This window comes from Betta splendens, chromosome 2, assembly GCF_900634795.4.
Source record: "Betta splendens chromosome 2, fBetSpl5.4, whole genome shotgun sequence".
NCBI lineage: Eukaryota > Metazoa > Chordata > Actinopteri > Anabantiformes > Osphronemidae > Betta > Betta splendens.
The window spans coordinates 28,809,014-28,833,069 of NC_040882.2; the positions used below are offsets into that span (position 1 = coordinate 28,809,014).

General features: G+C 44.0%; 1 protein-coding gene across 1 annotated transcript; it reads left to right on the forward strand.

The window, feature by feature from the left end:
- Nucleotides 1-15: 15 nt before the first annotated feature.
- LOC114843945 (retinal guanylyl cyclase 2-like) lies at nt 16-23,992 on the forward strand. The gene is made up of 7 exons (XM_055505014.1): nt 16-2,862; nt 9,714-9,798; nt 11,034-11,284; nt 22,465-22,695; nt 22,778-22,933; nt 23,052-23,194; nt 23,807-23,992. The coding sequence occupies exons 3-7, from the start codon at nt 11,044-11,046 to the stop codon at nt 23,990-23,992; spliced, it is 957 nt and encodes a 318-aa protein (XP_055360989.1). The 5' UTR covers nt 16-2,862; nt 9,714-9,798; nt 11,034-11,043.
- The last annotated feature ends 64 nt before the right edge of the window (nt 23,993-24,056 follow it).

Genomic DNA, 24,056 nt, shown 5'->3' on the forward strand with positions numbered 1-24,056 from the left:
GTAACTGTGCTTCCTAATGAAACGCATCAGTTCAGATTCTATTCCAACTGGTCCAATCAGGAGCTGATCCAGGTTTTGTCCTGGTGTCTCATCTTTAACCCAATGATCAGTGATCTTTAAAAAAGGGTCTTCTATCAAATGTTCGGTTTGAGCAGCACGTCACTCTCAACCAGTATTAAGGCAGCTGATGGACACAGTCCCTCCAAAGTGTCCTGGGATGTCCTCGGGACTCTTTCAGGTCAAAACACTTCCCCAGGGAGGCGTCCAGGAGGAATCTGTACCAGACACTGGGCAGCAGTTTTCAGTTCTTAGCAGTACTCTGTGGAACTAAATATTCCTGAAATGGCAGTAGGCAGTTCTAGAAATGTTTTTGTGGTGTATGTATACATGTCTCCTCTAGGTGAGATTATTAGAAAGCATTCTATTAATTTTCATTTTTACGCAGATGATACTCAGCTATGTATGTCCTTGGAACCAAATGAAACAGATCAACTAGTCAAAATTCAGGGTTGTTTAAAAGACATCAAATCCTGGATGTCCAAAAAATTCCTTCAACTAAATTCAGATAAAACTGAAATTCTTATTGTTAAAAATCTGAGAGAGACACTATTGAGTCAGATAGCCACCCTGGATGGCATAACATTAGTTTCAGATTCTACTGTGAGGAACCTTGGTGTCATCTTTGACCAGGATCTCTCTTTTACATCATACATTAAACAAATCTCCAGAACCGCCTACTTCCATCTTAGAAATATAGCTAAAATCAGAAGCATCTTCTCTCAGAGCGATGCAGAGAAACTGATTCATGCATTTGTTACTGTACCTCTAGGCTGGACTACTGTAACTCCTTACTCATAGGATGTCCTAACAGCTCCTTAAAAAGCCTACAGCTTATTCAAAATGCTGCAGCCAGAGTTCTGACAGGACTTAGAAAGAGAGATCACATTTCTCCTACATTAGCTTCTCTGCACTGGCTGCCTGTGAAATGTAGGATAGAATTTAAAATTCTCCTACTCACATACAAAGTACTCAATGTTAAAGCTCCTTCTTATCTTAAAGACCTCATAGTTCCTTAGGCTCCCAGCAGAACGCTTCGTTCTCAGAGCGCGTTCCTAGAGTTTTTAAATGTAGAACGGGAGGCAGAGCTTTTAGCTACCAAGCTCCTCTCTTCTGGAACCAGCTGCCTCTTCAGGTTCGAGAAGCTGACACACTCTCCACCTTTAAGATTAGGCTTAAAACCTTTCTTTTTGATAAAGCTTATAGTTAGAGATGGTTCAGGTCATTGGCAATGATTGTTAGTCACAGGAACCATCTCTTAGTTAAGCTGCAATAGACATAGACTGCTGGGGGACTTAATTTATACACTGAGCTCCTCTGTTTCCTTCTACCTCTTCTGTCCAATAACCTCCCATCGTTGTTCCATGTTCAGCTAACCTTGTCTCTTTCTCTCCAGTAGTTGTGCTCCTCTCCCGCTCTCTCTCTCTCTCTCTCTCTCTCTCTCTCTCTCTCTCTCTCTCTCTCTCTCTCTCTCTCTCTCTCTCTCCCTTTCCTCCACTCTGTCCTCACCTACAGGTATCATTGGACTTTAAGTTTGGTGTCTGTGATGGGCAGCTGCAGATCCAACCATCCTGCCTGTATCCAGTCCCTGGTCAAACTGTCCCGCCGGTGCTCTGCTGTTGCTTGTTGTTGCTTGTTGTTGTTGCTGTGCTTTTCTCTCTCTCTCTATCCCCTCACCCCAACCGGTCGAGGCAGATGGCCGCCCACATCCAGCCTGGTTCTGCTGGAGGTTTCTTCCTTGTTAGAGAGGGAGTTTTTCCTCTCCACTGTTGCTGTCAAATTAAATACTTGCTGTATGTGGGATTTGTTGGGTTTAGTTGTGTGAGGTCTTAAACCTTACTTTGTATAGTGCCTTGAGATAACTTTGTTGTGATTTGGTGCTATATAAATAAAATTGAATTGAATTGAATAGAATGTCTTTGATGTAGACCTTCAAAGATGACATCAGGGTTCCAGCATTATCGTCAACCAGACCTATGTGGAGACTACTACTAAAGACTACTATGTAGTTTGATACAGTGTGAGCTTCCTCAGAGACCAGCCCCCTGTTCTGCCCACAGATTCTACTGATGAATGCTGTCACTGAACACAATCTCCTCATAAACTGACCTCTGGCTACAAGCCGCTAACTGTCTGACCCAGTTGGCTTCTCCCCGTTTACTGAACATGCTGATTCTAGGCTGTTCCAGGCCAGTTGATGCAGGTCTAATCCTGCCTCTGCTCTTGGTTGTGGATCAGCAGGGACCCGTGCTCTTTGAGGATGGACCTAATCCTGATCAAGATTAACAGATCAGCTTCAACGCAGCACAGAACACACACAGAGAAGCGTCACAGGAAGCAGATAGTCTTATTGAGAGAAACAGAGTCAAACAGCTGTGATACATCGATGTGATTCATCTAGGAAGGCACAACATTGACCCACAGAACCTGAAACATCATGGTAAACAAAAGCTCAACAATCCATGTGAAAATGGTAAGAACCCAGATCATCATGCTCTTAGTTTGACTTATTAAAGATAGTTAATGTTGTGTTTGACCCAGAGTCCTCACCAGGTCATCTGGCTGCACCAGTGATGATATCATCCTTGAGGAAGTAGCTTCATCCTCTCATCACAGAGTCTGGAACAGAACCAAAGTTTCTCCTGAACCTCAAACAGGATTAAGAGAATCAGCTTCCTGTCCCACCAGACTCTCTCTGTCCTCTCTGTCTTGTTCATCCTTACATCAGCACTTTCTGCAGCTTCAGGATCCTTGATTGAGTTCAGGAATTTTGCTATTGGTATCAACCCAAAATGTATCTCTGAGGTAAACGTGTCTGTGTCTGTGTCTCTCTCTGTCTGGTGTCTGTGCATGTGTGTGGGTGGGGGCTCTGATGCATCAGCCACTAATTTACTGTTGTTGTTTTGATGTTTGTGTAAACAGAATATTTAACTGTTTATTGTTAACTAGAAACAGGAAAATGATTAGTCAGATCACTCTAGTTCTAATTCAGAGGAGTTAAAAAAAAGTGTTAATCTGAGAACAGTAATTAAACCGGTGAGGAAAATGGGAGGAACTGTGAAACTGTGAGTCAGACTTTGGTGTAGTTGAAGTTAGCATCTAAATAAAATCATTGTTATCAGTTCACCTTTAGTTGTGATGATTGTTTTAAAAATATCAATAATCTTCAGTTACTGACCTGTGATAACAATCGTCAGTCTGCAGATGCTTTATGCTGACGTTTTTGTTTTAAACATTATGTTTGTTACGTGGTTTGGTCTGAATCTAATCTGAACCTCATGCTTCTGGTTCTGTGGTCTGTCTCTGTCTTTCTCTTTGTTTTGTGTGTGTCTGTTGTGGTTCTGTGTTTCTTGTACTTTAATGGGGAACCATGAGCTTGAAATGTTCAGGTCGACCCAGGTTGAACAGATGGATGTTAGAACAGGTTAATGCTAAAGCTGCAGTAAAGCTGATGAGACTTGACATGGGTCCATGTCCCAACACATCGTTGGCCTGAGCATCAGTCATTCGCTCAGTGAAACTGAAACCAGTGATTTTAGTTCTGCTGAACATATATTGTAGCATTTAGCTGCATATTAACGCTGGTTTAAGCTTCTTTGTTCTCTGTTTGCTCTGCTGTGTATGTTTTATTCTAAATACTCACTGATTCAGGTTTACTAAGGAAATGAAAGTGTGAGATCAGTTAGAACAGGAACTTGATCAGCCATTGTTATGTAGGTGGTTCTATAGTTGGTTTAACCTGGACCATAATGTAGTCCAACAGTCGTCACGTTTAATTTTTTTACTATTTAAAAAAGGTGGACTTTAGTTTAAAGTTAGTTTATGTTCTGTGTCCCAGTCAGTAGATTAAACTAGGTATCGGTAGGAGGAGACAGTTGTCTAAGTTAACAACAGTCATTTTTTATTCCTAAACACTGAACCAACACATTTACTCACTAGAAACCTGTGTCTTCCCTTATCGGCTCGTTCCTTCCAGTTTTTTTAGTCTGCTCATCTCTGCTTGCCCTCATGAGCGACCGCTGAATATCCAAAGTCCTTATACATGTTACCTTACAGTATACCACCACACATGCTAATTAAAAAAGGAAAGACTCCTGGTCTCTGGCTTCTGCTCAAATCCTGGACTTGTGCAGTGAGTCAACTACTTGGTTTTTGAGAACCACTAATTCCTCCCTTTATCATGCTATCACAGAGTGACCATGCCCCATGTACTGTATGGCCATGCGCCTTGTCTCCAGGCACTCCTACTCCCAGACCTTCCCTTCTGTTTCTGATCATTGTTCAGTCCAACTCACCTGTTGCCTTCCTCTTGGTTGCTGCTTGTTTACCCATCTCATTCATTCTGCCCCTGCTGATCTGTCTGCATTTAATTGCCCCAGAGAAACCTTAGACCTCATGCTGTCTCTCAGTCAGTGGACCTACTGTAGTACCAGGTCATGCATACTATACTTCTATAAATAAAATCTTATTTTGTTTAGCAATGTGTTATCCATCCATTCACATAGTACTTCTATTGAAGTTAGCCATGTTTGACTTTCCATTTGTCTATCCATGTTTACCAGGCCATGTATTAGCAATGTTACCAATGCCAGATGTTTAGCCGTGTATGCCATGTCTGGTGCTTCCCATAGTGCTTGTATTAAAAAGGGGCCTTGTTTGTCTTTGGTTTTAAGGAGTGTTTTTATTGTAGATATAACACACATTCACACATTTATTACAAAATTAAATTCAAAAGTTACAAGCAGGTTTAAAGGTCCCAGCACATGCAAAATTATTTTTTTAGCCATTCTAGTACATTTATACAACTCTGTTTTATGTTTAAACACACCAGGTGTGTTAAAAGTATATTTGCTCCATGTTTTACATTTTGCTACTGCCAGTCCCAGTCTAAGGGTTGGCCAACCACTCCCAGGACCCCCTCCGGTACTGCCCAAAAAACGCAGAATACAATTAGACTAGTGGAGCTGCAACATAGTGTGTGTGTCACAAACAGCAATGTGCTCCAGCGTCACAGAGAGTTAAGTAGAGTTACAGATGGAGCGGTTCATTTTCGCTGATTTCAGTCGACTGTCAGTGACCTTTCTGACGCTGATCACACACTTATCACACCCTCATCAGCCGACTGTCAGCAGCCCCCCTCCTTGGTCTATCTGGGGAAGGCAGCCACGCATTAAGTATATCACAGTGGGGGGTCTTGACTGGTATAGGGGGGCTTGGTGGAATGATACCTAAGTCATGCTAATGTAATGACAAGATCAGTGTGAAATCCTGCAGCAACGAGGCAACGAAAATTTGCCGCTCCATCTGTATGGATAAATTCATCCAGTGACGTGCAGTGAGGTTCATGGCTCTGGAGTCCAATTTTACAATTATAATAACTCAAATGAATGTATTTTATGCTATTTAACTGCCAGAATGCATATTAATATTGGCTACATTTAATATTTTATCATCATTCCTCTCCTTCCAAAAGGAAGCATATTTGCCCTGGAAGAAACATATCTTTTATACCATTAAGTGACAGGTTGTCTCAATTTGATCTATCTACCCCTGATGTGTTCCCTACAATTAATACTCATTTTTGTGGTGTAAATGTTCAATTTTGACCCTCAGTAAAGTTTTAGGTAGATTTTCAAAACTTTAAATCCTGCTTTCATCCGTTTTACTGGTTTGCTTTTTATTAGGAGGACATAGAATAATTCACTCAAAGTCCTAGTTCATTTTCAAACAGTTAAATTGTTTTACTTGGTGTCATTCATTTTTTTTTTTATTGAAACCCATTTGTTGCTTTTGTCTGTGTTAAAGGGCAGCAGCAGCGCCACCTCCTGGAAGAAGCACAGATCTGACCAGCCTATGGGGTGCCGAATGAAAAAGGAGCACCTATAACTAGTTTTCTCACATTTAACTAAATGACACATGTTTTCTCACATTTAGTTAAATGTGCAAAATTCTAAATGTAAATGTTAAATGTAAATGTAAATGTTAGCTGAGTGTAAAACTGAATATTCCTGACATGTGCAAGACTTCAACCCTTACCCTCAAACAGCGCCTGTGATGCTGATCTTAGATCTGTGACGCAAACCCGAACACCTCAAACAGTGCACGCAAACCCCGCCCACATCCAAACCTGGAAACCTTCGTTTATAGCGTGGAAGTAACTTTGGCTAGCTAAAGGGAGGGAGTCGGAGCTGACGGCCATGCTGGCTTCGACTTCAGGTTTCTCTCCAATATTGTCGTCCACCGATCCAGAGTCCGATGTGGGCGGAGCTGTGCGCACTGTTTGAGGTGTGAGTTCGCGTCACCGATCTGGGATCAGCATTACGAGCGCTGTTAGGGTAGGGGTGGAGTCTACTTGCACACTAATGAATATTCAGTTTTACACTCGGCGAACATTCAACATTTAAATTTAACATTTCCATTTAACATTTAGATTTACATTTAACATTTACATTTAACATTTAACATTTACATTTATCACTTACATTTATGTTTAATGTTTACATTTATATTTAACATTTATCATTTACATTTATATTTAACGTTTACATTTATATTTAACACTTACATTTAGACTTTTGCACATTTAACTAAATGTGAGAAAACATGTTATGTGATTTATTTAAATGTAAGAAAACTAGTTCTAGGTGCTCCTTTTACATTTGGCACCCCATACCAGCCTCCCGTTCTAAGTTTTATCTGCTCGTTTGAGTGCGATCACAAAAGTAATTATGTCACAAAAACATTGGCAAGTTGTTTAAAATTATGGTGTGGTCCTTTTCCGTTTCACAGCTTGTCTCCAGTACAATGTTTGCAGCCTATAGACAGATTTATTTTACACCAAGTATCAGCCCATTTACTGACTGTTTGATTTTCAGGCTGAGGCTCTGCTCCTTGCTGCCGCACTTCCAGTTTCTCGGCTTATTAAATCAGGGAATGCTCAAATTCTGGACTTTCTTTTCTTAGGAACATGTTAAGATAATTGAAATTATAGAGGAAAATAAACATTTGAAGTTTATAACAGATCAGTGAACAGGTGTGCATTTGTATTTTATGTTATTGTAGTCATATTATGGTCTTTCTCAGGTGAGGTGAGCTCCTGCCTACCCGGACAGTTCACTGAATTGAACTGGGTTTCAACTGTATCAAAGTAAAGTCATGTTTTAGCAGTATTGTACCCACAGGCCCCACTTGAGTAAAACTATGAAAATTTAAAAGGTTAAAGTTGCAAATTAACATTTTTGAACTATATTTAGGTAACAATGGTTAAAAGTAAATTTATTATATTTAAAAATGTCTTCTGATGTTGACCAACCAGCTCCTCCCTGTTTACAAACCCAGTCATCACTGTTCAAGTACTGTAAACCCATTCATGGAACTTGCTCATGCTCTAATTATTGAGATGACCAATATTGTTTCTAGCCTTTTAATACTAAATCAGTGATTTCAGGTGTTTTGCGTCAACCTAAAAATTATGATTAACCCTGACCCTGTCTTTTGTATTAACAATGTCATCATATGAAAAAGGTTAATAACTAGTGTTTTGCCCTTTTTTGTTAAATTACATTCATTATTTAATTAAATTAAATTTGTTTAATTAAAATTGGATGAAATTTCTCTAAACCGGATGCTTGGTAAACTTAAAGTTGGCTGGCGTGAAGCATCGAGAAGTTTAGGTAGTGTTAAACCTGGCCTTTCATGCCTTGAGGGGGTGCTTGTGTCTCGTTTTTTGTTTCGTATAGTGAAGTCCTTGTTCGTGATTTTACTTTCTGTTTGTCCCTGTTCTGTAATTAATTCTATGAATTGTGCCTTGTTAATTTATTATTTAGTAGTGATGGTGAGATGAAGCCTCATGAGGCATTGAACCACTTGAGCCAATTGGTTGAGAAAGGGTTAATTTCTCGAAGGTTCATGTGCACACAAAACCACCTACTGGCCACATGTATAATCACAGGCAGCTGTATCTAAACCACGTAATGTGCGTTGCATTGAATTAAACTGTGTCAGTTATGTCTATTGGGAATGACTATGAATTACAAAAAATGTATAATCAAATAACTGCTGTACATAAATTATCACATGTCTATAATGTTTTTTATGTATGCTGTATGTGTGTATTTTCTTCCCCAAATGGTACAGTACATGTAATATCATAATATGGTAGGTTATGCTGTTTTTCTAAAAATGGCCCTCGTAATCATGCAGAGGACAGTGAAAGTGCTTGTGGAACTAGGAAAAGGGCACAGGTTATGCTTGTGCAACTTGAACAATGATGCATTTTTTATTCAGAAACAAGAGTTTCTCAACAGTTTCCCACACTGGGGAAATCCTCCTCTTCCTCCCCGGCTCCTATCGCCAATCATACATTCCTTACTCTCTTTAATCTCTCTCCCTAAACTCTCCAAGCTATCTCTAAACTATATTAACGCTATCCAATATCTCCAAATGATCCAAACTCTATCTATCCTTCAAAAACCAAGATTTTGGTTATATTGTTGTCAATGCTCGCGGCAAAATCCGAATTACTTCCTGAATCATGTGGTACAGCCGGGCAGCGAGCATTCTTGCGTCATCATTTTCAGTTTCTTCCCTAAATGAAGCGAGCCCGGTACGTGCATAGTGGAAACGCCCCCTCCCCTACTTAGCACACGCTTCGTAGCTTCGATACGGAACGTCACATCACTAGTATTCAGGTTCCTGTTTTTAATAATTCCTTTGTTGGTTCGTTGAAGATGTTCACGGTCGTAGTGAGCGTTGACGCCATTGTGGTTCCATGTCCTTGTTTGTGTGTTCGGTGGTGCAGTATACTGTTGTTCATGTTCCATGTTACCTGTGTAGTGTTCCTAGTTTGTGTTATTAGTTTGCTCATGTCTACCTTAGTTAATTACTGTTCTTTACTTTACTGTTCGTGCGTCGACCTCGGAAGGCAAAAGGTCTGCGGTTCGATCCCCCGCCTCGGCATCAGGTGTGTCCCTGAGTAAGACACTTTGCGCTAACTCCCCGAGCGCCGCTCATGTGGCAGCTCACTGCTCCCCCAAGGGGGATGGGTCAAATGCAGAGAATGAATTTCCCCACTGTGGGACTATTAAGGGTTAATTTCTATTTCTATTTCTATTTACTTGTATTGTGTAGTTAGATGGCATACATGTGCAGTGCTCTTTTGGTGTTGTCCTCACCTGTTTGTGTTCTTCATTAACACATTTATTATATACGATCTAGTATATTACTAGAACCTGTGTGGGTCATGGCATTTTGGGTCCTGCCTCCTGCAATGTAACAGTTAGTCACAAACTCAACAGACTCTTAAAGTAATTTTGTTTCGTCCTTTGTAAGGTTTTTATTAACTGGTGCTTGTGAGGGTGGGTTCACATGTGGATGTTTAGATGTATTCATGGCATGGTCTGTGTATATGGTGCTATTGGTGTCAGGGTGGTCCATCCTCAGCTCTGAACCCACGGTCCTTATGTCAAGGATGGACCTCTTTGACCACTTTCCCTTATGCCTCCCTGGTGCTGTCAGCCTTATTCCAGGGGTGTCCTCTGCTTCGTGTATGTTGAGGTGGTGGAGGACCAGATGGACTCCTTGCGGAATGAGTTGTCTGACAGGAGGCAATGAGAAGCAGAGATGGCTGCTACAAAATGCTCTGTTTTGTTCCCCAGCTGCTGATATCACAGGCCAAACCTGAAGTCAAGATCCATCACCAACTGTCTTTAACACAAACTTGGATGCAGGTTTTTCTTTGTGGTAAGTCAAAGAAACTATAATGAATTCATTTAGTTTTAAATAAAGTAGAGAAGCAAAAGTTGACAAAGATAAAATCTCCGGGTATAAAAACTCTGTACTATACTGTACTGTAGTACTGTACTGTACAAGTACTGTAACAAAGTAATTTTACTTTATTACATTAAATCCTTGTTTCCAGGTCAACACTTACTCTGGTATTTAAGATAATCTGTCCTTCTCAGCTCGTGTTAAAAGCTTTAGCTTTGTTTCTATACTTAGAGTTCTTAGTGATCTTTCGTATTAGCTAATAGTGTCCTTCAGCATTAACAGGTCAAAGATCACAGTCAGTTGGGATCAACCTGTGAGCACGCTCAGGGTCTGACATGAGTAGGAAGGGCAGTGTTGCCAGATTGGGCAGGTTTCCACCCAATTGCCCAACCACCTTTATAGTGTTGTGCGGAAAAAAACAGCATTGGAAAAAAATAAAACAGTGGTTTTCGTCTAGTCTGCCAGAATTTAACAGTATTTAAGCACAGCAACCTGAAAATTTTATGGTCTTTAAATACAACACTGCATAAGAACGTCATTGGATACTCTACATTTAAGATAGCCTATTGTGTTGTGATTTCAAAACGTCACCTGCCACCATGCGTGCGTGCCCACCCAATGCCCACCCTCTGCAGACATTTTGCCACTAGCGATTTCCCTGGAGTTATTAAAAAGAACACACATAATGCCAAACTGGGGAAAACATAAGAAAACAAACGTACACAAAGGAGTAGGAGAGTGAGTCTGACCTCAAAACTTGGGTTGCAACTGTCTGGGAAGATGAATAAAAAGCGCACTGTAAGTACTGTAATATTGAAATTAGGTATGTTTTTTACGTATTAATGTGTTTAACTGGACTGTTAGATAGTGTGTGTGTGTGTGTGTTTGGTGGTGGTGAGGATTTTATGTATTTTCTTGGGCAAGTTTTTTTCATAGTGGGCGGGTTTGACTACTGCTTGGGCGGGATTTTGTAGTTTTATCTGGCAACCCTGAACAAGGGTTTCCACTACAATTGCATACCATATAAAATCATTTAAAGTAAATTATATATAAAATATAAAAAATACAGTTGTATAAATACAACTTTGAGGTGAATGAGTCGGCTGCAGAATAAGGATGGGTACTAACTGATGCAGTTCAGTAAACACGCAAATGAATTACTTGCTGTTTAAACAGTTTTTGCTGTTTTTTTATTTTATTTCCTGCAGATCTTTAAAGATGCACCTTCCCAGGTGGTTGATAGGGGCGTGTCTGTGGTTGCTATGCATCACAGATGTCTGGGGGGCAACCTTTAAACTGGCTCTGGTTGGTCCGTGGTCATGTGACCCCCTGTTCTCTCGGGCAATGCCAACAGCAGCAGCAAACCTGGCGCTGTCACGGCTGCAGAGCGACAGCGCGATGAGCCGAGGCTACTGGTTTGATGTCAAAGTACTGGATGAGGACTGCTCTTCCTCCAGAGGTTAGTTTCACCTAAAAATTACATCACAGTGACTGCTATTGAAGCCTTTCTGCCGTAAAAGCTAACAATAAACATTATTTGTAAACACAGATAAAATTCAGTGATTAACAAACCCTCAGTTTGATTAACAATAATTGGTGCCCTCCTGGACATGTGATGGTCAAAGAGTTGATTTGCAGACACATTGTAATAAAAGGAGATCTATACTTCATTACATGCAACAATGCACTGATGCTGCTTTGACCAAGGTGTTAAATCCTACTGGGCTACCTAACTATAAAACAACATAAAGTAGATATATTTGTGCGCATTATAGCATTGTGTTTTGCATCATTGTGAGTTTCTCTGAGGTCCTGGCTACCAGTGGTTTTCAGCAGCCTTTCTCTACCACCGATGAGGACCGCGTTGTTCTGCAGAGCTGCTTTGAAGACACTGACTGGGAGGCTCTGTGTGAACCTTATGGACATTGATGGACTGCATCACAGATTATATTAATTTCTGCGTCGACACCTGCGTCGATAAAACTTTTCGATCCTTTCCTAACAACAAACCATGGTTCACTCATGACATCAAAGAAGAAGAAAGTAGAAGAAAGAATTCAGGTCTGGGGACAGGGAGGCAGCTAGGAGTGTCCAGAGAGAGCTGTCAAAATCAGGGAGGGAAAGGAGGCTTATAGGAGGAAACTGGAACACAGACTTCAAAACAACAACACCAGGGAAGTGTGGAGGGGCGTGAGGACCATCACTGGCTACAAGTCCAGCAGCCAGATGACTGAGGGGTCCAAGGACAGGGCCAACAAACTTAATAACTTCTTTAACAGATTCCAGGTTGGGCCTTTAAACCCCCCGCTGCTCAATATAGGCCCCCCTTCACATCACCCACAGTGCTAATCCACCCCCACCTCCAAGTCCACCTCACCAAGTGTCCAGCTACAGTATGTGGTGTCCTCCAACACATCAACCTGAGCCTGCAGCTGGAGAGAGTTTCTCTTGGGTGAAAAAGGTCATGCATTGTGCCAGTGAATAAGACGCCATGCTCGGAGTCCTCAACGACTGCAGACCCATGGCTCTGACTTCTCACATCATGAAGGCTTTTTGAGAGGCTGATCCTGGACTCCCTGCGTTCTCTGGTCAAACCCTAAGTCGACCCCCTCCAGTTAGCATTTCAACCACAACTAGGAGTGGATTATGCCATCATACATTTGCTCCATTGCACCTACAACCACCTGGACAAGCCTGGCGCTTCACTGAGGATCATGTTCTTTGATTTCTCCAGTCCATTTAACACCATCCAGCCTGCGCTGCTGGGAGAAAAACTGAAGGACATGCAGGTGGAGCCCCCCTGACCTCATAGATCATGGACTACCTCACCAACCGCCCCTTGTACATCTGCCTGCGGAGAACCGAAACTGCCATAATCATAATATACATGTAAACGGAAAAGGAAATAAATGTACTTAAATAGAGATAAATAAATATATATACAAAACAAATAAAGAAAAAAATAGGTACAAAATAAACATATAAATACATATATTTATTTTCTCACACCAATTCATTCACATATTATGTAAGCTTTCTCCAGTTCTTCTCATGCTCCTTTTTCCTGATGCCATCGCTTGGTATTGCCATACCAAGTCATTTGGCTCACTTCCTATGCACACTCTATTCTCACCCTCCGCGGGTGGTCTCATCCACTTTCCAAGCTTAACCCTCAAGCAGGGAGCTTGAGCGTTCTGCGCAGTATCCTTGCTGTTCCTAGGACTGCACTTTTCTGGACTGAGATGTCTCACCCACCCGCGGAGGGTGAGAATAGAGAATAGAGTGGTGTGTGTATTTATATATACACACTCCATTCTCACCCTCCGCGGGTGGTCTCATCCACTTTCCAAGCTCGGGTCCTCTACCAGAGGCCAGGGAGCTTGAGGGTTCTGCGCAGTATCCTTGCTGTTCCTAGGACTGCACTTTTCTGGACTGAGATTTCGGATGTTTTTCCAGGGATCTGTCGTAGCCACTCCTCCAGTTTGGGGGTCACAGCCCCTAGTGCTCCGATCACCACAGGCACCACTGTGGCCTTCACCTTCCAAGCCTTCTCCAGTTCTTCTCTGAGCCCTTGGTATTTCTCTAGTTTCTCATGTTCCTTTTTCCTGATGTTGCCATCGCTTGGTATTGCCACATCCACCACTACGGCTTTCCTCTGCTCTTTGTCCACCACCACAATGTCTGGTTGGTTCGCCATTACCATTCTGTCAGTCTGGATCTGGAAGTCCCACAGGATCTTGGCTCGCTCGTTCTCTACCACCTTGGGAGGCGTTTCCCACTTTGACCTTGGGGTTTCCAGTCCATACTCCGCGCAGATGTTCCTGTATACTATGCCAGCCACTTGGTTATGGCGTTCCATGTATGCTTTGCCTGCCAGCATCTTACACCCTGCAGTTATGTGCTGGACCGTCTCTGGGGCCTCTTTGCACAGTCTACACCTTGGGTCTTGTCTGGTGTGGTAGATCTGGGCCTCTATGGCTCTGGTGCTCAGGGCCTGCTCCTGTGCAGCCAGGATGAGTGCCTCTGTGCTGTCCTTCAGCCCAGCCCTTTCAAGCCATTGGTAGGATTTGTTGAGATCAGCCACTTCAGTTATGTTCCGGTGGTACATCCCGTGCAAGGGCTTGTCCTCCCATGATGGTCCCTCTTCCAGCATCTCATCCTCTGTTCTCCACTGCCTGAGACATTCACTCAGCACGTCATCTGTCGGGGCCTTATCCTTGATGTACTTATGGATCTTGGATGTTTCATCCCGGATAGTGGCTCTCACGCTCATTAGTCCTCGGCCTCCTTCCTTGCGGCTAGCGTACAGTCTCAGGGTGCTGGATTTGGGGTGGAACCCTCCATGCATGGTGAGGAGCTTTCGTGTCTTAACATCTGTGGTCTGTATCTCTTCCTTTGGCCACCTTATTATTCCCGCAGGGTATCTGATCACTGGCAGAGCGTAGCTGTTTATTGCCCGGGATTTGTTCTTGCCATTGAGCTGGCTTCTTAGGACTTGCCTTACTCGTTGGAGGTATTTGGCTGTTGCCGCATTCCTTGTTGCCTGTTCAAGGTTGCCGTTTGCCTGTGGTATTCCAAGGTACTTGTAATTGTCCTCAATGTCTGCTATTCTTCCTTCTGGGAGTGAGACCCCTTCTGTGTGGATTACCTTGCCTCTCTTTGTCACCATCCTCCCACATTTCTTGAGTCCGAATGACATCCCGATGTCCGAGCTGTTGATCCTGGTGGTGTGGATCAGCGAGTCGATGTCTCGCTCACTCTTGGCGTACAGCTTGATGTCATCCATGTAGAGGAGGTGACTTATGGTGGCCCCGTTCCGGAGTCGGTATCCATAGCCAGTCTTGTTTATTATTTGGCTGAGGGGGTTCAGACCTATGCAGAACAGCAGTGGGGACAGTGCATCTCCTTGGTATATGCCACATTTGATGGATACTTGGGCAAGTGGCTTCCCATTGGCTTCAAGGGTGGTTTTCCACAACCTCATCGAGTTTGCAATGAAGGCCCTTAGAGTTCTGTTGATGTTGTACAGCTCTATGCATTCAGTGATGCATGTGTGTGGCATTGAGTCATAGGCTTTCTTGTAGTAGATCCAGGCTGTGCACAGGTTGGTGTGTCGCATTCTGCAGTCTTGGGCGACTGTTCTGTCTACCAGGAGTTGGTGTTTGACTCCTCTGGTATCCTTACCAATGCCCTTCTGTGCTTCGCTCATGTATTGACTCATGTGCCCACTTATCTTAGCTGCGATGATGCCTGACATGAGCTTCCATGTTGTGGAGAGACAGGTTATTGGCCGGTAGTTGGATGGGATTGTGCCCTTTGAGGGATCCTTCATTATCAGGATCGTTCGCCCTTCGGTTAGCCATTCAGGGTGAGTCCATCCCTTAACAGCTGGTTCATTTGTGCTGCCAGGCGCTCATGGATTGCAGTGAGCTTCTTTAGCCAGTAGGCGTGGATCATGTCAGGGCCAGGTGCTGTCCAGTTTTTCATACCTGAGACTCTATGTTGGATGTCTGCCACTGTGAAAGTCACTGGATTCTGTTCAGGGAGGTTGCTGTGGTCTTCCCTCAGATCCACCAGCCACTGTGCATCACTGTTGTGTGATGCCTCCCTTTCCCATATACCCTTCCAGTACTGTTCAGTTTCCAGCCTTGGTGGGTCTGCTCTGTTGTTATTACCCTGCCATTGAGAGTACACTTTCGCAGGTTGTGTTGCGAACAGCCGGTTTATTCGTCTGGCTTCGTTATCTCTGGTGTATCTCTTTAGGCGGCTGGCCAAGTCAGAGGGGTTACATGCAAAGAATGTGCGGTGAATGGGAACGGAGAAACCCACATTCAAGACTGACTGCGAAGCAACTAGTAGCTCAGTGTTCCAACATCCACAAACGGCAACTGCTATCACAACTTGAGATTGACGAGATACAACACAAATGCTACGGCAAGGGGGAGCCAGGACGCCAGGTCAGAGGGGAGGTTTCACCATCTCCCCAACCGGAAATTGGGTACGAAGCCCCAATGAGCACAGATATGCTGAGCGAGGCAGCGACTGACCTGAAAGATAGGATCATGGCGAGATTAAACAGGCAACCCCGAACCCCACTACAACGGCTAAGTGAAGTACCATCAGAAAGTCTCATGGAAGATGTGAATGCAGCATTGAGAGCGATCCCTACCACAACAATCACAGAAACCAATGAGCTGATATACGCTTCAGCATCAGTGATCCTAGAGGTGCTTGGCTATAAGAGCAACCATGGGAGCCATGAGAAACAATACCCACCATGGAAACGAAGGTTGGAGGCAAAAATCAAGACAGCTCGGAGGGAAGTGAGCCAAATGACAGAGGCCCAGAGAGGTGCAATGAAAAGACCGATGCCCAAGAGGTACAGCCAGATGCCCATACCTGAAGCACTCGAAACTGCCAAGCAAAGGCTACAAGCCTTGGCCAGCCGCCTAAAGAGATACACCAGAGACAATGAAGCCAGACGAATAAACCGGCTGTTCGCAACACAACCTGCGAAAGTGTACTCTCAATGGCAAGGTAATAACAGCAGAGCAGACCCACCAAGGCTGGAAACTGAACAGTACTGGAAAGGTATATGGGAAAGGGAGGCGTCACACAACAGCGATGCACAGTGGCTGGTGGATCTGAGGGAAGACCACAGCAACCTCGCTGAACAGAATCCAGTGAGTATCACAGTGGCAGACATCCAACAAAGAGTCTCAGGTATGAAAAACTGGACAGCACCCGGCCCTGACATGATCCACGCCTACTGTCTAAAGAAGCTCACTGCAATCCACGAGCGCCTGGCAGCACAAATGAACCAGCTGCTAAGGGATGGGACTCACCCTGAATGGCTAACCGAAGGGCGAACGATCCTGATAATGAAGGATCCCTCAAAGGGTGCAGTCCCACCCAACTACCGGCCAATAACCTGTCTCTCCACAACATGGAAGCTCATGTCAGGCATCATCACAGCTAAGATAAGTGGGCACATGGGTCAATACATGAGCAAAGCACAGAAGGGCAGTAGTAAGGATACCAGAGGAGCCAAACACCAACTCCTGGTAGACAGAACAGTCGCCCAAGACTGCAGAACGCGACACACCAACCTGTGCACAGCCTGGATCGACTACAAGAAAGCCTATGACTCAATGCCACACACATGGATCACTGAATGCTTGGAGCTGTACAACATCAACAGAACTCTAAGGGCCTTCATTGCAAACTCGATGAGGTTGTGGAAAACCACCCTTGAAGCCAATGGGAAGCCACTTGCCCAAGTATCCATCAAATGTGGCATATACCAAGGAGATGCACTGTCCCCACTGCTGTTCTGCATAGGTCTGAACCCCCTCAGCCAAATAATAAACAAGACTGGCTATGGATACCGACTCCGGAACGGGGCCACCATAAGTCACCTCCTCTACATGGATGACATCAAGCTGTACGCCAAGAGTGAGCGAGACATCGACTCACTGATCCACACCACCAGGATCTACAGCTCGGACATCGGGATGTCATTCGGGCTCGAGAAATGTGGGAGGATGGTGACAAAGAGAGGCAAGGTAATCCACACAGAAGGGGTCTCACTCCCAGAAGGAACAATAGCAGACATTGAGGACAGTTACAAGTACCTTGGAATACCACAGGCAAACGGCAATCTTGAACAGGCAACAAGGAATGCGGCAACAGCCAAATACCTCCAATGAGTAAGGCAAGTCCTAAGAAGCCAGCTCAATGGCAAGAACAAATCCCAGGCAATAAACAGCTATGCCCTGCCAGTGATCAGATACCCTGCGGGAATAATAAGGTGGCCAAAGGAAGAGATACAGACCACAGATGTTAAGACACGAAAGCTCCTCACCATGCATGGAGGGTTCCACCCCAAATCCAGCACCCTGAGACTGTACGCTAGCCGCAAGGAAGGAGGCCGAGGACTAGTGAGCGTGAGAGCCACTATCCAGGATGAAACATCCAAGATCCATAAGTACATCAAGGATAAGGCCCCGACAGATGACGTGCTGAGTGAATGTCTCAGGCAGTGGAGAACAGAGGAAGAAGCTTGAACAGGCAACAAGCTGGAAGAGGCACCATCATGGGAGGACAAGCCCTTACACGGGATGTAACACCGAAACATAACTGAAGTGGCTGATCTCAACAAATCCTACCAATGGCTTGAAAGGGCTGGGCTGAAGGACAGAACAGAGGCACTCATCCTGGCCGCACAGGAGCAGGCCCTGAGCACCAGAGCCATAGAGGCCCAGATCTACCACACCAGACAAGACCCAAGGTGTATACTGTGCAAAGAGGCCCCTGAGACGGTCCAGCACATAACTGCAGGGTGTAAGATGCTGGCAGGGAAAGCATACATGGAACGCCATAACCAAGTGGCTGGCATAGTATACAGGAACATCTGCGCAGAGTATGGACTGGAAACCCCAAGGTCAAAGTGGGAAACACCTCCCAAGGTGGTAGAGAACAAGCGAGCCAAGATCCTGTGGGACTTCCAGATCCAGACTGACAGAATGGTAATGGCGAACCAACCAGACATTGTGGTGGTGGACAAAGAACAGAGGAAAGCCGTAGTGGTGGATGTAGCAATACCAAGCGATGGCAACATCAGGAAAAAGGAACATGAGACGAACCCTGGGGCAGGAGAGGGGGTGCGGTGGAGAGGAGCAATGACTGCACCCGCTCCAAGCGGGGAGAACTACGGCTCTCACGGAGAACGTGCTCACACTGAGCGGAGGGTTCAGGCGCCACGGCCGACGTGCTTCCAGCACACAGCTCTGTTTGTAATCCCTCACACAGACACCTGGCCGCAACCGGCAGACCAGGTCGCAGGGAACACAGGAGAGGCGGGGGGAGACCCCAAATGCACGACCCAAACATAGAAGCTATAATTAACATTAAAGGTTTATTAACATACAACAAAAACTCACTGCACAGCAGGACTCAGTTCAACACAATGGAAGGAACTAAAAATAGCTGCGATGCAGGTAAACGTTAATAATAACCTAAACTCACCATCAAACTAAACGCTCCGTACACTACGGGCAAAACCTACACATGGAACACAAAACATAACACAGGACAACTAAAACAAAACACAGCACTGTCTAACAGGCTAAACAAAACACGCTCTGTAACATGGACAAAATCCTAAACATAAAACATAAGACACTCATAAACCTTAAGTGGCGAGATAGGACATCAAAAGAAACAAAGGAACTCAACTCCATAAACTCTCCTCTCTTTAACGTAACTTGGTGTAGCTCACTGGCTACAACCTCGTGTAGACACCAACACTGTGTGAAACTAAAGACATCCCTTAAATACAACCAAACAGGTGGGTCAACTAATTAGACAGGAAATTAAACTTAAAGTGGACCCACACAAAAGCCCCAGGAGTGCCTCTAGCGGCGCGGAGGCAGAATGTCACAAAAACTTTCTGAATCTGAAAGTTTTTGTCTATCTGCCAAAGACCCATTGCTAATGCTAGCTAGACCATGATGCATTGCTGTAGCATCCACCCAGGGTCTAGACGAGAGGAATCGATCAGGAAACACTTCACAAATTGACCAATGACAGTGACATAATTAAGACACGCCTGGCTCATTTGCCTACACTTTGTGAAAAAAAAACGGCTTCAGAAAAGGAAAAGCTAAATGCATAAATGTTCCTTTAAAAAAAATACAAAAATAAATAAATATGAATATTAATAAGTGTTTTACTGGAAATATAAGCATTTATAAAGTTTGATTTATATAAAGTTTTATTTATTTGTATATTCATAATTTAAAAATTAGTACATTTATTTCCTTTTTCCTTTATATTTGATTATGCCGGTTTCGGTTCTCCATACAGTCCTGTCTCCCTTCCTCTTCACCCTGTACACCTCCCACTTCAGGTACAACTCAGAGTCCTGTCATCCCCAGAAGTTCTCTGATGACTCTGCTATTGTAGGATGTATCCAGGGTGGTGACATCACAGAGTATCAGGGAGTGGTGGACAGCTTTGTTGACTGGTGTGAGCAGAACCACCTCCAACTGAACATCAGTAAAACTAAGGAACTGGTCATGGGCTTTAGAGAATCTGGAAGTGCTGTCACCCCTCTCACTCTTAAAAAGGAAGAGGTGGAGGTATTGAGTGAGTGAAAATACCTGGAAGTGTACTTTGACAATAAACTGGACTGGAAAAAGAACTCATTAACTGTGTACAAGAAGGCTCAGAGCAGGATACACAATGCAACTGTATCTTGAATTACATAACGTGAAATGCATTTTCAAATTACAGGAATTATGCATGTAATGCAGGTATGTCAAAGTCAAATACACAGAGGGCCAAAAAAACAAATTGTTACGAACACCCCCAAGACCAGACAGGACAGAACCCAAAAGCAGTAACAGGCGAGGATGGCAGAATACAAAACGATATATTTATTATACTGTACAAAACAAAGGGTCACTACAGAGTAGGAAAAAGGTTCATAAACTAAACTGAGGCGCACTGCGAAGCAGGACCAAACAAACTAGACAGAGGAATAATACTAAACAGAAGCATCTACCAAACAAAATCAGGACACAACAGGTCGCTGCACTGAGTAGCCAAATTAGGAGTAACAGGGCTGTTCACGATCCAAACTAAACAAAAAAACCAACCGTCATACAGGAAGCCATATGCAAACCGAGAGTCCACCATAACACACTGACAACTGGAGGAGTCTCCATTCTCCACTTAAATAGTCCTCCAGTTAATGATGTTCCCGGAAGAAAACAGCTGCTCAGTGACGCCCTCTGAGGTTGGGAGGAGACTCACAACACAAATTGGCTATAATCCAGAAGCTTAATCAACTCCATTTGTAGGTTTGGTGGTGCGCTTTCCACGTCAACTGCAAAAGGATTGCCGAGCAGTTGAAACCTGCATTTTTGGGCTTCAAAGTCAGCAAATTGGCGTCGGAAGTCGGCGGCCAGTATGTTGAGTTTGTCAGCAAACTGTGCACTCGGGAACACAGTGGTAGAGAGCCTCTCTTTCATGGTCTGGCAACTGGGAAAGTGGCTCAAGTGTTCTTTATGCATCTGCGTCTCCCACAGACTCAGCTTGGTTATAAACGCCTGCAATGTACTGTACATATCAGAGATGACACGCCCCCGTCCCTGCAGATGCAGGTTCATCACATTCAGATGACTCGTGATGTCGCACAGAAATGCCATTTCACACAGAAAAGTTTCATCTCGGAGCTCTGTTGTGTCTTTCCCTTTGCTTTCCATGAACAGACAGATCTCCTCACGCAGCTCGAAACATCTTTGCAGCACCTTTCCCTGGCTTAGCCATCGCACCTCTGTGTGATAGGGCAAGTCATCATACTCTGTATCTAACTCGCCCAGAAATGCCTTGAACTGGCGGTGATTTAAACCTCTTGCTCTGATGAAGTTAACTGCCCGCGTTATGGTGCTCATTACATGTTCCATTTTCAAGGCTTTGCCACACATTTTTCCGTTTTCCTTCCACATCCTCTCACGCATCCTTGCCACCAGTCCACTCCTGTGCCCACACATCGCGGGTGCTTCGTCTTTTGTCAATTCCACGAGTTTTTCCCAAGGCAGGCCCATCTCATTTACACATCTGGATACCTCTTCATACAGATCTTTTCCTGTAGTTGTGCCATGCATAGGACGTAATGCCAAAAGCTCTTCTGTTATGCTCAGGCTGGAGCAATTGATTGAATGAATTGACAGCTGGGCAATGTCAGATGTGTCAGTGCTCTCATCCACAGCAAGGGAATATGCGATGAAATCTTTTCCCTTTCCCACAAGCTGTTCTTTTAGATTGGTGGAAAGCTGGTCAATACGTTCAGCAACAGTGTTTCTGCTCAGGCTCACGTTTGAAAATAGTTGCCTTTTGTCTGGGCACACTGCGTCACAAACTTTAAGCATACAGTTTTTGATAAACTCTCCCTCTGTAAATGGCCAGGCGGATTTTGCGACCTCTTCTGCCACAATAAAATTCGCCTTGACAGCAGCATCGCTTTGTGATTTTGCTTTTGTGAACAGAGCCTGCTGGGACTTAAGACCTCGTTTTAATTCTTCCACCTTCTGTAGCCTTTGTTCCGTGTCCATATTCTTGTCTTTGTCTGTGTGTTTCTTAGACGTTTCATGGTGCCTTCTTAGATTGTATTCTTTCATTGCAGCCAAACTTTCTCCACACAGAAGACACACAGGTTTGCCATTTACCTCAGTGAACATGTACTCTGCCTCCCACCTAGCTTGAAACCCCCTGTTCTCAGCATCCACCTTCCGTTTAGCCATTTTTTGGGGAGGAGGTAGCTTAAAGTTGGCATCTGCTCTGACTGCTGATGAATGATGAGGCCGAGGTCCGCTTGCTGCGTTGCAGTCAATTCGCGGGTTACCGTTGCATTGTGGGAAATGTAGTATTGGTGCGTGCATAACACCAGGGGGCTGCGACAGCCCGCGGGCCGGATCTAATACTTGACTTTGACATATGTGATGTAATGAATTATGCATTATGAATTGCTAATTGATGAATGCATTGCCATTTAAATTTTCAGTCTAATAATCTTCCATAATATTAATCCTGTATTAATATCTACACTTTAATTCTGTTTTGGTTTTATTTCAGCTCTGACAAAACTTGGGGAAATGAAGGGTTATGGTCACGCCTACATTGGACCGTTTAACCCGGCCCTGTGCAAAGCTGCCTCTTTGTTCACTCAGCAGTGGGATGTAGGACTGTCCTCACCAGGCTGTCTGAACGCTGAATGGCCAAACCTTCCACCCATTACCCCTCCCAGCATTGTCCTGTTCACGTTGCTCAAGTTCTTCCGCTGGGCGCATGTTGCCATTATTTCAGGTAAGGAATTAATGTCACTCCCAGTTGTAATGTCACTGTTGAGTCAATACTCATTTTATGTTATTTGTGTTTTCATAATCAGCTCCAACTGACCTCTGGGAGAGCACTGGACAGGAAGTGGCATTGGCACTGCGAGCTATGGGACTGCCCATTTATCCGGTGGTTACCATGGAAACAAAGAACAATGATGGAGCTCGTGAGGCACTAAAAGTGGTCAGACAAGCAGAAAAAGTGAAAGGTCAGGGATTAAAGCTGCTACTGTTAAGCACAAAACAAAGATAAACTGTTTTACATCCAGGATCATAAACAGCAAATGTTTTCAGTTTCAGTAATTATTCTTGCATTTTTTGTTTCAGTGGTCATCATGTGCATGACCTCTGCACTGATTGGTGGAGAGCACCAGGGAGAGCTCCTATTGGCTGCTTTAGACATGGGAATGATTTCTGATGGTTATGTGTTTATACCCTACGACACGCTGCTGTACACCATGCCGTACCAGGTAATAACTACTGGAGAGAAAGAGACAAGGTCAGTTATACATGGAACAATGATGGGAGGTTATTGGATAGAAGAGATAGAAGGAAACAGAGAAGCTCAGTGTATAAATTAAGTCCCCCAGCAGTCTATGTCTATTGCAGCTTAACTAAGAGATAGTCCTGTGACTAGCAATCATTGCTAATTACCTGAACCATCTCTAATTATAAGCTTTATTAAAAAGGAAGCTTCTCGAACCTGAACAGTTACACAGGAGAGGAGCTTGGTAGCTAAAGGCTCTGCCTCCCATTCTACATTTAAAGACTCTAGGAACCACTAGTAGCCCAGCACTCTGAGAACGAAGTGTTCTGCTGGGAGCAAAAGGAACTATGAGGTCTTTAAGATAAGAAGGAGCTTTATCACTAAGTGCTTTGTACTGTAGGTGAGTAGGAGAATGAGTAAGGAGTTACAGTAGTCCAGCCTAGGGGTAACAAATGCATGGATCAGTTCTCTGCATCACTCTGAAAGAGAATGTTTCTTATTTTAGCTATTTTTACTTCTCTGCTAATTTCTAAGATGAATGCTTAATTGAAGCTAAGTCCTGCTTGTTTCTTTGGTCTTCTCCTCTGTCAATCAGGACACAGTGTTCCCTCAGCTTACCAATAGTACACGGCTACGCCATGCCTATAGTGCTGTCCTGACTGTTACCATGGCGTCGTACCAGAGTTTCTATGAAGCTTTTCGTTTGGCTCAAATTAGCCGAGAGATCCGGTCCGCCGTCCCTGCTACTGAGGTAAATATCAGATACACAATAAATAAATAAATATAGTTTTTTCTGAATTTATCTCCCAAGCAAGCATGGTGTGCGAAGTTTAAAGGAAAACTGA

Coding starts and splice junctions, on each gene's coding strand:
- LOC114843945 (XM_055505014.1), top strand. CDS start 11,044: ATGCACCTTCCCAGGTGGTTGATAGGGGCGTGTCTGTGGTTGCTATGC. Junction 22,696..22,777: donor GCATGTTGCCATTATTTCAG/GTAAGGAATTAA, acceptor TTTCATAATCAG/CTCCAACTGACCTCTGGGAG. Junction 23,195..23,806: donor TGTACACCATGCCGTACCAG/GTAATAACTACT, acceptor TCTGTCAATCAG/GACACAGTGTTCCCTCAGCT.